The sequence below is a fragment of the Pangasianodon hypophthalmus genome, chromosome 18 (genome assembly GCF_027358585.1).
Source record: "Pangasianodon hypophthalmus isolate fPanHyp1 chromosome 18, fPanHyp1.pri, whole genome shotgun sequence".
NCBI classification, from domain to species: Eukaryota; Metazoa; Chordata; class Actinopteri; order Siluriformes; family Pangasiidae; genus Pangasianodon; species Pangasianodon hypophthalmus.
The window spans coordinates 9765208-9784788 of NC_069727.1; the positions used below are offsets into that span (position 1 = coordinate 9765208).

The following is a 19581-nucleotide window of genomic DNA, read 5'->3' on the forward strand; positions in this document are numbered from 1 at the left end:
TGGAAAAGAGTAGTAGGATATGAGATCAATCATGTCATAATATTGCTTTCTACGCCTTCTGTTCTTCTTCATCATTACAGCTGACATGGTTTCCAGGGCTGATTCAAATATACGTATTACCAATGTAAAATAATTTTCATCTTATCCTTGTAAGATGCCTCTGCCCCTGAGATATCACCTCTATGTGCATCTTCATACAAAACATACCTTTTTTTAATTGAATACAAGTGCTTCGGAAATCCATTATGAAAAATAATACAGTAATAGCAGGTTTGCAGTCTTTAATGTTGCACATGTGCAGCATTCAGAGACGAATACAGTACAGTCTAATTATCCGAAGGTTGTATGCGCCTTAGAAATATTAAGTGCAGGGAAAAAAATGAACTGGGTACAAGCACAGATGGATGGACGTCAAGATAAGCAGGTCATCAGGCTTAAAAGCAGGCATCTCTTATTTAACTTACAGATATAATTAAGAAAAGGAAAGACAGTGAAATAAAATCTCTCTAGATGATCAGTATTTACATTAACATATATACAGAAATATATATTTGGCAATCTTATTTATCCCTTCAAAATAAACCTTGGCTTTAAAGGAATAGTTTAACCAAAAATGCAATGCACACCATTTTCATTTTTGTCTGAACTATTTCTTTAAACAGTGCTGTCTTGTAGCCGTGCTGTGCTCTCAGATTCTGTCCACATTTCTCAGCCCACCATCTACTGTCAGAGTGCCAAACCTAAAGCAGGGACACACACACACACGTTTTTTTGTTTTGTTTTTTTTTTGTTAATTTAGTAAGCATATTAAAACAGTGAAATTATTTTAATGGTAAATCTGCAAATGTGAAAGTCCATTTCAGGAAGACAGACATGTTAGTTACCTCTCCAGAAAGAGATTGTTTTCTGCCAGTTCTTTGACTACTCCTTCCATCTCCTCTTTCAATTTCTTCATCCTTCAGAACGATAAAGAAATCAGTATGTATTACCAGGCAAAAAAAGCTGCAATGTCTAGTGAATACACACCTATGTGTGAAATAAATTGCATCTGTACAAACACTATATGGCCAAAGGTATGTGGACACCTGACCGTCACACCCATATGTGGTTCTTCCCCAAACTTGTACCATAAAGTTAGAAGCATGCAATTATCTATTGTGTCTTTGTATGCTGTAGTAGTACAATTTCCCTTCACTGGAACTAAAAGATCCAAACCTGTTACAGCATGACAATGCACCTGTGCACAGAGCGAGCTCCATGAAGACATGGTGTGTTAAGGCTGGAGTGGAAGAACTCGAGTGTCCTGCACAGAGCCCTGACCTCAACCCCACTGAACACCCAGACCTCCTCACTCAACATCAGTGTCTGATCTCACTAATGCTCTTATAGCTGAATGATCACAAATTCCCACAACCACACTCCAAAATCTAGTGGAAAGCCTTCCCAGAAGAGTAGAGGTTACTATAACAGCAAAGGGGGACTAAATCTGGAATGGGAGGTTTAACAATCATGTATGATTGTGATAGTCAGGTGCCTACAAGGTATCAAAGTAGCTAGGATAGCTTTATTGTGGCTGCTAAATGACCATCTAATACCTGCTGCTAAAGGCTATGTTCCACAGCTATTATAGTGAAATACTATACAGTATGATATGATAGGAGGTTTCACACAGGAAAGACAGAGATCATTTCTTCAAATAATCTTTTTCAGTCACTCCTTGCAAGTAGTTATAGATATGTTTCTGACATTTCCATTCATCGGTTCTTAGGCACCAATTAAAAAGAGGATGGATGGAAACCAGCAGGATTGCTGTAGTTTGGTGTCTGCAGCACACACGCACACACTCACCCCGCTGTCATTTCCACGAGAGTGCTCTGGCTGAGGTAAGCCTGGGGCTTGATGCCACTCGACGCAATGGGCATGATCTTCTGTGGGAGCTGTTCCTGAATCTAAACACACACTCACATCAGACATGTATAATCACAAGAAACAATATCACAATTCTACTGCCACGTCTCTTATTCTCGACTTTACCAACTTTTCACCAACCTGAGATGCACAATGAGTGCTTCGTGTTGCCATTACCTTGTACACACGCTGCATGATCACGGTCACTTCCTGTTCCATATTGAGAAACTGTTTGTTCAGTGACAGCAGCTGCTTTCTAACTTGATGCACCTTCCTGTAATGACATACTCATTACTTCACTACACCACCATCATCATCGCTTAGATTCAGAGCTCATGACATTCCCCGTAAACAACTGACCATCTTCGGCTCAGTGATGAATGCATAATACAGATACATATTTACCAAAAATTCATTGATTTTATGACCAAAAAAAAAGATTTTGTTCAGTTTAGAGCATAAATATCCTGTCTGAAATCAGTTTGCGATGCCTGGAAATCTATAGAACGTTGGGATTATTGGCACCCTAGTTAAAAAAAAAAAAAAAAAAAAGGTTTAATTTATGTAAATTTCTTCGAAGAATAATATATATTTTTTAACAAAACCACATCACAATTTTTGGTACCTCTAGAAATCTTCATCTTTCAGTTACAAAATGTAACTGAAGCATGGTCTTATTTATACTTTTATATGTTTTTATACAGTATGTGAGTCTTTAGGAACTCCTTTGTAATCATCTATCACTTCCTGTCTCACTGGGGTATAAACATGAGGTGACACATAAGCCAAATTTCATTAGTCATTCATCACCTTCATAAATTAGCCAATAGGTATAAAAATAGCTGGTTAAAATATTCCCATATCCACTCTAAGGGCAATAATTAAGCAGTTTAAAACAAATGGAGCTGCCTGGAAGAGTGCTTTTTGCCCCCACGCACAGTGAGGGGGATGATTACACAGGCAAACATTTCTCCAAGGATCACACTTGGAGATTAGCAGAAAATAGCAGCATTTTGGGATCACCAAGTCCCCAAATCTACAATTAGACCCCATCTTGATGTCAACAATCTATCCATAAATGCTATATGCCACTTGATTGTATTGAGCAGTGTCAGACTTATTTTTCAATCTCACCAAGTATGATAAAAGAATCAGTCCTGTTACAGTGACAAAAGCAGTACTAAGTGCAGGCGTGCCAATAATTGTGATATAGAATTTTTTTCTTAGTTAATTTACTACAATATAGAGATTAGATTACTGTCATATGTTCCATGTGAGATTAAGCTAGTTAGAACAACAACCACATCCCCACAATAATCTTTATGGGGTGCCAATAATTCTGGAGCAGACTCAAATGCTAACACGTCCAATTCTCTCTCACACAATTGCTATGCTATGATCACCACTACCTTCTTTAAATATGAATAACATATTTATATTCGTATTAAGGATAAAGAACGAACAAAGAATGATGAATTCATTTTTGAGATTGACAAAATTAACATGTGACAATGTTTTTTTAATATATAAGTAATGAAATAAAATCTGTTGCTGATAGTTGATAGTGGACTTAGACATTAGAAATTCATTAGATATTAAAAATTCATTCTGACTTTGGCTTTGGTGCTGAATCTTAATCAATAACTTGAGATTACGAGTCATTTTCTGTTCCATATGTATGCACACAAACAGAGCCGTGCAAGAAAACAAGGCCCTGTTATCATCTTGTGCTGATTGGCTTCTCCGCAGCTTCTCTGCCCGAGTTTCCATGGCAACAGGCCAGCCACACTTGGCAACACAAGTCTCTGTCTCTCTCACACACACATACACACACACCTCTCACTCATGTCTATTTCTGTTTCCCTCCTGTAGCTGAAGCTTAGTTGTAGTGCTTAATAATTTACTGACTTGCTGATTTTGAAACTAATTAGCTTTTCTTTTTTTTGTCTTGACTGCAGTTCAGCTAAATCAGTGGCTCATCCAATCCTCACTCTTAGACAGTACATAGTAAGTCAAAATAGAATAGGACTCAAACATCTTAAGCTGTGATTTCTAAACAGCTAGTGTCTCACTGCAATCCTTACCTCATCCACTCCTCGCTCTTGGAGATGAAGAGCCGATACTTCATTGCACACTCGTCTGTGAACAGGGCACGGGCTTTGGTGGCATGAAACACCAGCTTCTGCCTTTTAATCATAAAAATTAACGTTAGGGAGAATGTATTGTGAATGCTAATAATGAGAAATTGCAAGAAAATGAAGAACACAAAGCTCACTTGTCGAATTTGTGGATTTGTTCTTCATTGTAAGGTAGGCCTGGAGTGATGGAGTGAGAGAGAGAGAAAGAAAGAGAGAGAGAGAGAGAGAGAGAGAGAGAGAGACTTTAGGTCTGCAATTTGTAATAAAATTATATTATATGTAAACATGAGCATCTGTTTGTCATACTCACGTCGTTCAGCTTTGTCCTTCTTGAACTGCTGATAGATGGCTGTAATGGCGTCAAGAAGAACTTTGATTTTCTCCACGCTAGAAGATGAAGAGCAAGTCAGTAATGACATCTGTGCATGGCCATTGGCCTAGTTTTCTGTATACTACTTTATGTTTAATCACAGGTTAATTTTCAATGAGGAGGCAGCTCCAGGTTCAAATTTTTCACAGCAAAACCAATAAACTTCGTATTAATCATCTGTCAGTCTTAACTGTACGTGTTAACCTAATTGCTATTTTAATTAACCTGCAGTCTGAGTTCTGGAAAACAGCCAAAGTGTCCAAAATCAAGTTTTCCTGCCAATAATATGCTTTGACAACATACATATATTTTACCAAAAAGACATGGAAAGGTTTATATTTTTGTATTTTTGTAAAGATCACGTTGCTTAAGAAGCCAGTATCGCAGCCTTAAAAAGTCAAAGCTAAGTTTCTTTCACACTCCGCACACGTTCGTGATTTGATCAAGCTGTTATATAGCTACGTGTCATAGCGAAATGAACATACACGTAATCAGTTTCTTTTGAAGATACTAGCTGTTAGAATGTCCACAATGGACCTGCATCATCACATCATCATCAAAACAGAGAAGAGCGCTTACACACACTGTACAGATGACAGCGGACAAAATTTTTAAAAGGTTAAAAGGGCATAATTTAGTCAGCAGAAGAGAAGTGAGTGAATGAATCAGCGATTATTTCAGCACTGATGTAAGCGTGAACAGTGGAGTGGAGAGATGACAATGAGCTTTGTGTAACTGTGGTAACTGGTAATCTCCTACTGAAAACTTATACTTCTTTACAATTTGGCAATAATGTTGTTTTTGCATTTGTAGATGTACAGTAGGTGAGGCATCTTTCAGACTGCAGCCTTCAAATATACATGTCCCATTTTCACATTTGGGATTAACCAGATTTCAAAATGCTAGAACTTTACTTTTGACAAACAGATTTCCGTCCAGAAAAAAAAATAAATAAAAAATTCAGAAGTATGTAGTAGAAAATTTGACCTTACTGAAAAAAAAAATATCTTAGCAAGTGAAAATATCCTGAATAAATGACCTAATATTTCCTCATTATGAGATTATTATATAAAAAATAAGGCTTTTCTAGACTTAGGGGTTTTTACTCATTTAAAGCTTCAAATTGTCTTACTCTATTAGCTGATCATTTTGGTTCTTTCAAGAATAAGATAAAGTCAAGCTTGAAATGAGTAAAATATGTAGAAATAATGAACTTAATGAACTTATATTTGTTTAAAATAATCTACCAATCTAATAACGAGAAATATTAGTTGAACTTGCCTATATTCATCATTTTTCCTTGCTATGATAATGGTTGTAATGTGAAGAGTTTTCCCAGGCATTTTAAAATGACTAAATTATTCCTTAGTTTTTTTTTTTAACTTTAATGGAAGTAATATTTATGTGAGTGCCTTTGCTGGAGAGGGTAAACGTGCTGACAATTTCAAAATAAAGTACCTTAGAAGACAAGTGTTCAGGGTTAGTGACGATATTTGGAAGTTCCCAATATAACAACAATATTGTAAATATCTTAATATATTGTATGACTTTTTGAGACTTGCCTGCTGTGCATATACAGTAAGGATAATTGATAGATGGAAAAGTATTTTTCAATTATTGGATAATCGGATAATTATTCTGGGATTTTTTTTTTCCTCGTCAGAAAACCCTTCTAAAGCACACAGTGATTTTAGCATGCGGTACTCACATACTCTGATATACGACTAGATTTATGAACACAATCCTCACTTTCTGTCTTCAGGGTGTGTGCCCACTTGCTGTGTCCATGTATCTGTCAGCATTCCTCCAGGAAGGAATTTGTTTTTGAGGTCTTGCATGGTCTGATCCATGGAGCTTAGTGAGTTAGACAGCTGCGTGCAGAGGAAACAAACATGAGTATGTGTGTGCTTAAAGCAGAGATATATTCATTCAGGGCTGAAAACTGAAAACATTATAATAATACTGATAATAAAAGTCTTCGTTGATGTTGGTTACTAGCTTGACTCTGAGTTAGGTGTGTCTCTTCTGTACTGTACAATAGCACTGGACAAAAACTAGCTGCTTGTTTAGTAATGGGTACGAAACTGTTTGTAGAGAAAATGTAAGCAGTAATAATGGATGCTTACTCTCATCACTTTCTTGTGTAAGTCCAGGATTTCATCATATTCGGCTGATAACATATTTCCCTGCATTAAAGTTGCACATCTAAAAAATTAAAAAAAAGAAAAACCCAAACAGCACTGATTAATTAATAAATACTAATATTCATACACATACACCACCAACTCAAAAGAGCATAATCACTATACTAACAGTAACTTAACCCTTTCATGCACAGTGTCCACGCTAATGCACAATCGATTTAAGGCTGACTTTTAGGAAACCTGTTATCCAAGTCACCTCCAAAGTGCACAAAAGCATTAATTTAACATAAATCATTATCCTGATTTCTATTTTTCTCAATCCAGAATGTCTTTACAAAAGTTCTACACAAAATTAAATCGAAATAAAATTAAAAGAAAAAGTATTTTTGTGCCAGACACCATTAAACTCCTTAGTCTTTTTTTTTAAAGACAGTTAACAGTTTTTGTTTCTAAACACATTGGCAGAAGATTTTTTTTCTTATTTCAGGTATATTGTATCCTTTCTGTCATGGTATTCCTACAGACAGAGAATGCATTTACTTTTTAATATGAGTGATACTTGTTTAAAAAAAAAAAAAACATATGACACGCAATTGTAAGTATTTAAAAACATCTGCAGAATCTGGATATGTTTTTCCATCATTTACGCATGAAAGGGTGAAGTCAGTGTATAATAAGCTTTATTTATCCTGGAAGATGTTTAGCAGCTCTTACAGCTTTTCAGTCTTCTCCAGGGTTTGATTGCAGTGGTTACACATGTGGAAAACCTCAGCTTTCTTATGTGCCGCCTCATTGAAGTCCTCTTTCATCAACTCTCTGTGAAAAACAAAAGGTACACTGAGCTGCAGGTCCTAATTACTGAACTTTTGATGCTTTATTTTTAATGTGGTGTATTGGTGCTATTGAGTGAACACTGCCAAGTACAAAATGAAAACATGTTTAATGAAAAATAAAAATCAGAAGTTACTCTTCCAATAGTGAGAATACCTTAAGTAAGGCTTTGTAATTGAACGCACAGGATTAGAAATTAAAATTTATTTCCTATTTTATAGTTTTGACACCAAAAATGTTTGGACAAATGAAAGTAGTGCAAATGATTTCTGCAACACCTTATTGACCAGACCTTATTGACTAATACCTGAGCTAATTTAGTACGGGCTGGATCACCTGGTTAGTAGTATACACACCGGGGTTGGGGGCGTGGTTGTGATTTTTAGGTATTTGTGATAGGTATTTAAAGGATAAACCTTTAAAGATAGGTATCTTTTTTTTCATCCAAAAATCATCACTAATAAATACAGTTAACTGATGTTAACTATATACTTGTCTAATATTAGCTAAGTCGAACATACAATAATAGATTTGATTTTACATTAAAGAACTCAAAACATTCTCCATTCACCTTGACAGAAAGCGAGAGTGCCGCATCAGTGCATCTTTTAAGCAGGAAAATGGAGAGAAGATTAAAAAAAGATGGCTAATGTGAGTTTGGAGGAAGGGGGCGGAGCTTCCAGGGTGTCAGAAATACTGCATTCGACTAAAGCTCGTAAATCCGAAATCCGACTAGAAAAAAACAAGGAAAACGTTTCCTCAACTCAAAAATCCTACTTGGAAACCCAGCGAGGTCTGCTCAACCTTGAGTTCAGCAAGTGACGTCAAATCAGAATGGCGGCTCACTGCATGAACAGCAAACACAGTAGAACTTCTTACTTTTAAATGAGTTATACTGTGTATACAGGTATTTGCTTCAGATCAATATACAGATATATTAGCATGTTAAGTTTTACGCAGTTTGGTGTTTTGAGGACGTAAATATACATACATCACTCATGACAGTTAGCTGCTAACAAAAGACGAACATGGAGGCGTCTGTGTTTTTCTTCCCACTTTGTAGTTCGAACGCACAGCAGCTGAAAATGATGTAATTCCGTGTTTTCCCGAGGTAAGACGAATGCAGCATTGATATTGGACAGTTTCTGCATGACTGTCAATCATTCCAAATTCACATCACCCATTTTTAGGAAATGAGGAAAAGCAGGCTGCTCTTTTTTTGTATTCTTGAGCGATAACTCAGCAGTGTACTCCGATGCTAAAATGCAGAGCGCCTACGCAAAATGAGGAAAGTGGAAAAACCCAGTGGACTTACATGAGACCCCTCACTCCTTTCCTCACCAACTCCTGATAGACGAGTAACGACTCAGAGGTTTTCCACAGGTGGCCCACGTCACCGGCAAATGTCTAAACAAACAGTAAAAGATTACTGTTAAATTAAGTTGGAGTAGTATTGTGGTAATAGGCATACATTTTTGGTATAAATACTGCATTATAGTTTGAGAATATAATAAAAGAAATGTAAGATGATGGACAACTATAAAGTTGCGATAAGTAACCTAAGGATTTAGGTATTTGAAGACCGCTCTGTTAGAAATATTGTATTGCAAGCAGTCTTGCTTTAGAGTTGTACTTCACACATAGAAACGTTTGTCAATTTTGTAGCTCAAGTTGAGTCAGTCTTGGAAGGTTTGTACTTTATCGTTAGTCCACTACAGCAAACACAAATCACATTCTTGTTTCCTAAAGCCACAAGAGCACCATATTTACAGCATCTTTACTAAATCAACTATGCTGGATCTTTCTTTCTTTCTTTTTTAGTATGTAGCACAGCTTCAAGGAAAGTGCTAATGGTGCTCTTCCTGCTGTTGTAGAAGTGCTATTGTCTTGAAGACAGTGGTGTTTTTAATTTGTTAACACACTGAGGCTTCTTAATCTGAGTATGCATAGCCAAGAAGGACATTTGAATACTAATTAAGCTTAATCACAAATTGCATGCAACCGTTTTAAGCATCGCTACAACTGAAGGATGACCTTTACATCAAGGTTCTGTTAACTCACATCGTTTACTGCATTATGTCAGCATTTGTTATTTATTTTTCATGGCATTCAAAGTTTATTCAATATATGACTAAAAATACGTCCACCTAAATTAGCAGTTACAGCACTGGACTCTGATCTCCAGATGTCAGGGTGGACACAGGCTGCCTGAGAGGAAGGGGTTTTCTTGCATGCAGAGGAGCCTATAGGGCAATGCATCCATTTTCTCCATTGGAAGGGCACCCATTAGGGCACTTCATCATGTTTTCTCACATGTAAGGGAACACTATAGGGCACTGAATCACATATTCTCTGTCTCATCCTAAAGACCACTTCGTCACATTTTCTCACATGTAGGGGAGCCTATAGAGCATCCATTTTCTCTACTGGAAGGGCACCCATTAGAGCACTTCATCATGTTTCCTTGCATTTAGAGGTACCCTATAGATCACTGAATCATGTATTCTCCACTGGAAGGTCACCCTAGAGGGAACTTCATCATGTTTGCTCGCATGTAGGGGCACCCTAGAGGGAACTTTATATTGGAACTTGCTGTTCAGCCTAAGTTCTGAATTTTGGCAGTTAAAAACCTCAGATGTTAAATAAGATGTTGGTTCATATGGCATATTGTGGCCTTAATTTCACTCACTGATGTTTTGACTCATTGTTTGATGCTGGTGTTGATTAATTGGATTATTTAATGTATATAAATAATCAATTAATACAAGTGTTAATTAGTTTGTTACATACATTACATATGATATATTGTGATGCTGTGTACGTGGTTTGTTTGTGTAACCTATTAATTAAAGGAACCTTTAGAACGTAAAGTGTTACCAAAATAAAACCATTATTTCTGTAATATGCTGTAATTTTAGTCTCTTTTTGGGTGTCATTACCTTAGCATAGCTGGCATCCAAGTCCAAATCGTACCGTGGCTGCACTTTAGGAGGGCTTGCTACACACACACACACACACACACACACACACACACACACACACACACACAAAAAAGCATAATCATGTTTCAGGCAAAGTCTATGATTTACCCACTGCAGCTTCACTCATCTTCTGTTACAGTCTAAATGACCTACTTTATACTAATATTTTACTAAAAGTAGAACAAAATGTTCACTCTGAAATGTATGCACTTGAATCAATTCCTCTGAATATAAAAAAAAGGATTTTTAAAATCTTATAATCATATATATCATTTTGACCTGAGATTATGAAATTGACTATAAATAGATTCTTCATATTTTCCTGCACTCGCATCTGTGTAAACGCATCTGTCATCCCAAAAATGTTGTTTATTTAGCTAATAAGTGAGATTACTGTGTATATTAGATATTTAAAATAAATAAATAAATAAAATGGTTAAAATGTACTGTGGTAAAAATAAAAAGAAATGCCCTGAGTCAAAGAACTGTAAAGATGTAAAGCATCAAGTGTGTCAGAGACAGAATGTGTGAGGGAGAGACGTGGTCTCACGGTCTTCAAAGATAAGCCCAACGGTGTTGACAAGTTCTCTGCTGAGGAGCATGATGGGATTGTCCCTGCTGGTACGTGGGAATGTCTGCGCCTGTCTGTTGGGGTCCAGCATGAGGTGTCGGCCCTCATACAGGAGCTCCTGATTGGGAGGGCTGATGTTGGTGCGTCTGAAGAGCAGTTCCTGAAAAAGTGTGGCTCTGGAAAAAAAGAAAAGAAAAGAGGAACAAAGAGGGTCAGAATAGCGTACAAAATACAGGTTAGGCTTATGGTTAATCTAAACTGGTATTCAGGCTGTGTTCAAAGCAAAATGGCTGACAAGAATTCTACTACACATAACTACAGTTTACACTTGGAGGCAGCTGGTGAAATAGAAAATTATACCACAGTGATGTTGAATTCTCGATTCTGACTGGTCAGAAGGTGTTGATTCATTTTCATTTTTGAGTTGTTCTGCCTTCCAATTCAAATCACAGGTTCTAATATGTTTATCATTTTCTTACACAGGGACTCGTACGGCTAACGTTCCACATAAATGCGTTAAAACCACGTGTAATTGTTGATATGGCGAACGTTTCTGTAAGGAGATTTTATTTAGCATTTTTGGAAGGAGTTTCCAGTGTCAGTGCTTTGTAACAGTCAGAGGTAAAGCTGTTTTTTTTTCTTCGTCTTCAGGATGGATGGATTTGCAGTATCTTGGCAATATGCTGCATTTTTGGTTTTATTCATTTTAAGACAGAGAGAAAAAAGAGAAGGGAAAGATATGTTTATAGCTAGTACAATGTAAGTGATAACTTATTTTGTGGGTATTCCACACCATGACTACAGACAGATATAACAAATTAAAAGCTGTTAGCGTTAACAAATTGCTGTTATATAAGACGAACACTCTAAATGTGCACAATAATCCACTTCTGGGTGGCACTGGTGCTCCATGCATCACACCACCCTGGCGTTGACTATATTTATAATGGTGTCACATCCGTTGTACTGTATTATGTAAATATCTCACAGTTCTTGGTTTGCTTCATTTCTCTAGACTATTGTGCATGGGATTCTGGGTATTCTAGTGCACTCACGTGTTATACGTGTGGATGTAGACGTGGTGTAGCGTGGCTTGCTGCAGGCTGAAGACGTAAACCACTGTGCGGTGCAGGATGTCGCTCGTCTCGGCAAAGAACTGGTCAAATCCCCAGCACTTCTCCTGGTCTGCCTCCAATATGTTGGCCAGAACTGGGGTTAGCAGACTTTGTAGGCCTCTGAATCAATGAACCAAAAAAAAAAGGAAGAGAAATCCTTTTTATGCTTCACCTTTGCCTAATAAACAGTAAAGAATCTAATCACATCATGTCCGTGGATGTGGATGTGGATGTGAATGCGTTCATACTTGGAGAGGCTGCAGGACACTGGCATCTCTGTGCTCCACTCGATCTTGCCATTCTCAAACTTCTGCTGTCCTGAGATGGCTCCTGAGGGCTTCTCGGTAATAATCTTATACCTGTGAGAAACCAAACATAAAGTAAAACAAATAAAAAGCCTCACAAAGAAGACAAATTTTCAGCATGGATTAGGTTTATGTGATATTATCCCCCTGCACGATATTACGCTGCCACATTAAACAGTTAGTTCTGGTCCACTAATCTGACTGGTTGAACGGTGAAAGTGTTTATATTTCCTATAACCGCACTGGAACGTTTCACAGTGTGTATCACTCCACTCGTCTAGTTCCCCATGTAAAATTCCACTTCCTAGTTTGAAACAGTTACTACAGTAGAGGTAGCGACACTATCAGCAGACATGGCAAATGATACTTAACTTTTCACTTAAAACATGAAGAGAGGCCAGTTTCACTGTAACCACCTTTAACAGGAACGTACAAATCAATGTGAACAAGCTAGCCAGCTAGCCGACGGGCTTTAAAGTGAGTGTGGCTTCTTCGGAATCTATTTCACCTAGTGTAGCAAAAATAAACAAAACATTTGGCCATATTGTGTCTGATGTGTCACTTACTCGATATTAATTTCTCGTTTATAGAACTGTTCGCAATTCTGCGGTTATACTGAATATCGGCACGGCTGGGACTACCTACGGCACTCATCCTGAGGCTTCGCACCTATGCCGAATTACAGCCATGCTGATATTTAGCATAACTGCACCCTTGCTCGTGCGATATTGCTTAAATATCCAGTGACATTTATAAAATGGCAGATGAGCAAATCAGCATATGAATCTGGAATGATTTGCACTGCTGTTTGAACTCTCTAGTATCACCAGACACTTCCTGGAAGCCCCGCCCCTCATGCACTCTTGCTTTCTGTCAGGAAGAAGTTTTAAGTTCATTGACGTTCATTCAGTAAATTTTCAACTTAGTTAACATTAGATAAGTATATATTTCTATCCGGTTTACTATATTCTTTAGGGATATCATCTGTCAAAATGGCTTAAAACAGAAAAAAGGTTATCAAACACACAAACAAACAAAAAAGACTTTGACCCAAGAAGATTAAGAAGGCCTACAATGAATGAAGACTTTACAAATAATATTAATGGTGATAATAATTAGAAAGTGATTAAATATGCTGATTTAATTAAATTAATTAATTAATTAATTTTTTTTGACTGGCGTTCTCTAGCTCAGCATCAACATTAAAAATGTGCCATTAGACAACCGAATTGTAGAGGTGTTATATCAAAATGCAATGTTATGTTTTTTTTTTTTTTTAACTGTATATTCTAGCAGAATCACTTAAAAATTCACAGTCCAGCTGAGATTTCACAGTTGCCACAGTTTCTGACTGCAGAACTGGTAATATTATTTCACACTCCTGTACTCTCCTTTAAACTGAAATAGTGGAAATATTCACTAATTATTCACTAATGATAAGCTAACGATTCTGGATGATTAAATCAATTATTGTGATATTTCCAAATGGAAAATCATGATCAGAAAAATCTCACGTCATCCAAGCCAAGCATGGATAAATGACCATCCAAGAAATTGGGCTGATCATTATCTTCCATCTGTACAGACAAAGAACATCGGACAAACAGGGAAAATCGGATTTGTTGCAATGACCTTGCTGTGTTCCTGGTTGTGTAATTTCCTTTAGGCCTGCTAATGTAAACAGAACAATTCCTGCACTTTGAGCAGTAAGCACATGCAGAGGTCTTACATAACTTCCTTGTTCCTTCGAGGTCCTTCGAAAGGTCGGAACGGCAGGCTGCCAGTAGCTGCGTGGTAGAACGTGACTCCAATGCTCCATAGGTCCACTGTGGCTCCGTACTTCTTCTGGTGATCTTTTCTCAACACAGCTCGCTCATACATGTCTGGATGCTGTTACACACACATACACTGGCATAAATATAATGCAATATACTCTTTATTTAAAAAAAAAAAAATCTGTGATAGAAACAATGACCGTGTGACAATGACAATGATTCAAACTTGGTGTGAATCGTGCATCATATTTCTGGAAGTTAATTGATGAACACAGCATTGTAGTATACAGTGAAATAGAAATCTCAAATCTACACCAGTATAGACGATATCATCATAAATAAACTTTTAAAACAGGTCTTTCTAGATGTTACAATGGTGCTTTTGTGTTATGGTATTACTTGGTGTTATTTAAGTAACAACACAGATAAAAATACGAATCAAAATATGTTACACCTATTTTCAATGTTTTTATAACATAGATATAATTTTATACATGTTTTTAAAGAGGTCAACTTAATAATTTCTAAATTCGAAACCAGTGGTGTTGAACTCAAATTCTACACGGGTCACATCAGCAATTTTTACGACCCCTCTGTATTCTTTTTTATTTATTTATTTTTTTCATCTGTTCTATTGATTAGAATAGGATGCTTCTAGGAAAAACAGACTTAACAGAAACTATTCAACTGTATGCACTATTAGGTGATAACATTTATTAAACTGATTCATTTATTAATAAATGCATATCTGTATTCCAAATATCACAAATTTACTGTATAATGTTAAAAAAGAGATTAAGAAGACCTTGCGATTATCTCTCCTAAGAACACATATCGTTATCTCCTATCTCTCTTATCTTCACGCTCCATAAACATTTCTTTTTCAACATACTGGTTGAAGACATCTACCTCACTAAGCTACGTGTCTGCTGTGAACTCTACATATTACTGGTCTAGTGTGAAATTGTTAATATATCCAAAACCATATTTGTTAAACATTTTCACTAGAAAGCTATATAATCCACTCCAGTGGTTCTCAAAGTGGGGTCCGAAGGCCCCCAGGGGTCCATGAAGCATACCTAGGGGGTCCAGGTCTATTTTGATTTTGTTACAGTGGTGGAAATCACATCCCACATTATCAAAGTTATTATATTTAGGGGTCCAAGCACCAAAGTCCAGTCAGACCTAATGTGTCCTATCGGTAGAAAATTCAGGAATAGAAAGATGTATGGCTCCAAAAAATATTTTTTGAAAATTTTAAATAATGTTCATGAAATAAATCCATACTGAGGGGGTCTGTGGAATTTATTTTATAGTTAAAGGGGTGACTGGCTAAAAAAAAAATTGAGAACCAGTGATCTACTCTATACAAATACATATAATATTATTAAGCTCAATGCAGTACATTACAATAATATTTGCATCATGGCTTAAAATAAAGCTTTCCAAGCATAAGGAACACCTTTTTAAGAACACTCTGTCACGTCTTACCAAGTACTCCTCTGTTCCGTACAATGACACAAATTGTTCATCATCTTCTAGCTCTCTCGCCGCCCCGAAATCTGTAAGTTTGTATACAGAGCGTCCATCTTCTCCAATTACTCGCATGATGTTCCCTGGCTTAATGTCTCGGTGGACTATTCCGTACTCCCGCAGGTGGTTCATTCCAGCCACTGTGGACATCAGAAAACTCAGAACATTACATGTATGTACAGTCCCCTCCAAAAGTATTAACAACAAGATACGCAACCAAATATTAAATGTTATTTACTTTAATTCACTTTAAGACTATCTGCTCCAATACTTTTGCTCACCTAAAAATTGGGTGGTTTGTCACCAAAGGTGCCATGTTCTAACTTGTTTAACACATCTAGGTGTAAATATCAAGAAACGAAAGCTGAAATCTATCGTTTCATTTCCATCTTTTGATCTCAAACCCAGATGTCCTCAGTGTATAGCAAAAACGAAAGAATTGGCCTCGCCGTTCCAATACTTTCGGAGTGGACTGTATGTGACACGATGAAGACATACATTAGGAATTTTCTTTGTACAGGTATTCAGGTATTGGAGTGAACTTGGCTCTCCAAGCAGCTTAGTCACAATCTTCAAATAAAGACTGAAGATCCACCTCTTTGTTAAGCACTGAAGCGAGTTGAGCAAGTCTACAAATAGTTTTATGGTGTGCTTGGAACCTGGCCTTGTGCTGGAACAAGATTGTTTTTCTATACATACTATAAAGCACTTCTGTAAGTCGCTCAAGATAAAGCCTTCCGCTAAATGCTGTAAATGTATCTAAGGAATCAAACCTTATGGTGGTGTGATTTTTTTTTTTTTATATATATTTATTGAAGAATGACACGTAATACATGTGATACTGGAACTTCCAATGACAAGACAGTTCCTGTTATCACTTATAGCAGCAATAAATACTCCCTCACCAGCCTTTCTTTTCTTTCTCTCTTTAAGCTTTTTTTTTTTTTATACACAGTTAGACAAATTACAGATCAAATTACAGCCCTCCATCCAGTAGACCTTCCCATGGCATAAAACAAACACTGACACTGGACACTCCTTCCATGAATGTTAGATAAATGGCTCCTTACAGAAAACTTCACCATATGATACCATTATGCGTTTTTATATGAACCTGTGTTTTGAATTACAACAGGCACTACTGTCAAAGCTGCTGTTATAGAACTGAGAATTTAAATCAAATCCAATCACAGGTTAATACATTTTAGTGCATTTGTTCTTTAACTCTCAATTGAGGCGACACTTACCAACATCCTGCAGCACGATGAGGAACTCATCTTCAGGGAGACCGTAAGCATTAGATGGCTCCTCCAGTACTGTGTAGAGACTGCCATATGGACAGTATTCCATAACCAAGACCTTGTGACGTGTGTTTGACTGGTGGAAAGGAGACAGAATAATCAGGAAAATACAGTCTCTTAGGCACAATGTCAGTCAGGGGCGAAGCACTTGATCCTCTTTATCACATATTTTTTAATTATCCCTACTTATGCTTAGTGCTACTGGCCGAAGCAAACACAAAAAATATCTTCAATTTGATGATCATTCTTAAACAGTGAATGATATATGACCTCTGAATACACTGCATGCCTTACATAAACATACCTAAACTTGCCCTGCTGGTTCATTGTCTGCTGCATCTTACAGTTGAGGCCAAAGTTTATAAACCTAGGCTAAAGATATTCAGTCTCAGTTTTTCACAACTCCACACATTTCATGTTATTACCATACATTTCTTTTGGCAAGTCACTAAGGGCATCTACTTTGTTTACATCAGAGATCACGTTAAAACAATCAGATAGAAAAAGAATTATTTCAGCTTTAGTAATCCATTATATCAGAATTCCACTGGGTCAGAGCTTTACAACAATAAAGTAATTGGTGACAGAGGTAGAGGCATCAGGGACCAAAGTATGTACAGCCACCATTAAGAGAGTCCTATATCACCATGACCTGAAAGGTGAGAAAGTTGTACAAGCAAGAAGCCCCTACACCAAGACCGGGAATATAAAGCCAGACTGAAGTTTGCAAGTGATCACCAGCCATTTAGAAGAGTGTTCTCTGGTCAGATGAAACAAGAATTGAAATATTTGGCCAAAATGACCAGCACTATGTATGAAGGAAAAGGGTGAGGTTTTTAATCCATAGAACACCTTACCAACTGTGAAGCATGGGGGTGGCAGCATCATGTTGTGGAGGTGTTTTGGAGTAGCTATTACAAAACCCTGACCTGAATCCTAAAGAAAATTTTGCGGGCTGAACTGAAAAAGCATGTCTGAGCAAGGACGCCTACAAACCTGGCTGAGTTACACCAGTTCTGTCTGGAGGAATGAGCAAAATTTCCAGCAAAGTATTGTTAGAAGCTTGTGGAAGGCTTCCCCAAGCATCTGATTCAGGTTCAAGCAATTAAAAGGCAATGCTGCCAAATACTAATACTAACAAAGTGTATGTAAACGTCTGACCCACTGAAAATCTGATATAGTAAAAAGCTCATACAGTATTCTTTATATTATAAACACGATTACACCATGCACTGTTCTCGAATCTGATTGGACAGAACATGTTGATTCGTTTTCTATAACAGCAGCTCTGACAATAGTGCTGGCTGCAATTCAAATGCGTTTATCAGGAATTTGCGCTTTGCTCTTTTCTAACAAGCTGCGTTTTTATAGGTAACTATAAACAGATGAAAATGTCTGACATGTCACTATTTAATAAGTAAAAAACAATGTTAGTTTTGGCAAATTGCTGTAGTATACGAGGAATAAAATACTTCAGGACGTACTGCTATGAGAAAATAATCTGCTTTGCATTGGGACACATCACACCATCACACCATAACAGCACGCCCCGTCATGTTTTTCCTGCGCTGTGTAAATCAGCCACGAGCAATTTCATTCTCACTGTAAGTGATCTGCAACACTTAACAAGTTCATAACAAATGTTTGAGGACGTGACAGACAAAAAGATGATGTGGCAAAACAATCTGCCACTGGCACCAAACTTGTTATCCTGCTCAGAACTAGCTCATGCCACTCAATTGTCCCACCTCCTCCTCAACGGCGAAAAGCTTGACGATGTTCTTGTGGTTGAGTTTCTTTAGCACCTCAAACTCTCTCATCTGCACGTCCAGAGGCCGCAGGAAGCTCAGGTTGTTGAAGACCTTGACGGCATAGAGGTCACCCGTTTTCTGCAGGACAAGACAGAGGAGTGAATTCCAGTGTCAGACAGAAGTGGTCATGTGTCTAATGTGCGTTTTAACATAGACGCTACGCTATTGCGTGCAACAAAGTAGAACTGAAGTTGCTTAATCCTAAAGGAACTGACGAGATTCTGACATCTACTGCATGTCATTCCTTGTGTCCCCTGCTTTCTGCAAACTGTAAGATTCACTTACTCCACAGCAGGCCAGATTATTCAGCAATTACATTTAGAGCCGGGAGATGAGGAGAAGAATCCAGCTTCCACTCACTGCAGTGTAGCCCTGCATCGACAGCGTGTGCCACATTATTCAGCTATATTCACTACTATACAATGCTGTCGAAGTACACAATGCTATAGATAACATGTCTCTGCGGATGAAGTTCCCTACAACTGCCTGCAACTGTCTGTCAAATACCATGTGCCAACAAGAAACTATTAGGTTTTCTAGAAATACTAATTACAAACATGTCTTGACAGGTGACAAATTAAAGGAAAAACAGTGCTTTTTTGCTGGCATGGTTTGTTTCCACTCCAGATCAATACGAAGTTCTTCTGACTGATCACCTTTATCCTATAATGCATTGTTTCTATCCTGATGGGAGTGGTCTCTTCCAAGATGACTCCGCCCCCATCCACAGGGTACGACGGCTCACTGAATGGTTCAGTGAGTGTGAAAATGTTGAAAAATCATATGCTGTGGCCTTCA

General features: G+C 37.4%; 1 protein-coding gene across 3 annotated transcripts in view; it reads right to left on the reverse strand.

Annotated features, from left to right (window-relative positions):
• Window positions 1-266: 266 nt before the first annotated feature.
• Window positions 267-19581, reverse strand: part of tbk1 (TANK-binding kinase 1) — a 22151-nt gene continuing 2836 nt past the window's right edge. For 2 of the 3 annotated variants that reach the window (XM_026923205.3, XM_026923206.3), the window contains exons 3-21: window positions 18721-18861; window positions 16919-17048; window positions 15630-15811; window positions 14093-14253; window positions 12307-12417; window positions 11999-12178; window positions 10923-11119; window positions 10331-10389; window positions 8707-8798; window positions 7275-7376; window positions 6543-6621; window positions 6166-6287; window positions 4357-4433; window positions 4184-4223; window positions 3993-4094; window positions 2086-2182; window positions 1849-1949; window positions 885-956; window positions 267-740 (exon numbers count right to left, since the gene is read on the reverse strand). In XM_026923205.3, the coding sequence (XP_026779006.2) occupies window positions 689-740; window positions 885-956; window positions 1849-1949; window positions 2086-2182; window positions 3993-4094; window positions 4184-4223; window positions 4357-4433; window positions 6166-6287; window positions 6543-6621; window positions 7275-7376; window positions 8707-8798; window positions 10331-10389; window positions 10923-11119; window positions 11999-12178; window positions 12307-12417; window positions 14093-14253; window positions 15630-15811; window positions 16919-17048; window positions 18721-18861 (2097 nt within the window). In that variant the 3' untranslated portion in view covers window positions 267-688. Of the gene's footprint in view, window positions 741-884; window positions 957-1848; window positions 1950-2085; window positions 2183-3992; window positions 4095-4183; window positions 4224-4356; window positions 4434-6165; window positions 6288-6542; window positions 6622-7274; window positions 7377-8706; window positions 8799-10330; window positions 10390-10922; window positions 11120-11998; window positions 12179-12306; window positions 12418-14092; window positions 14254-15629; window positions 15812-16918; window positions 17049-18456; window positions 18687-18720; window positions 18862-19581 lie in introns of those variants that run through there. The other variant, XM_053241832.1, reaches the window with a different exon arrangement.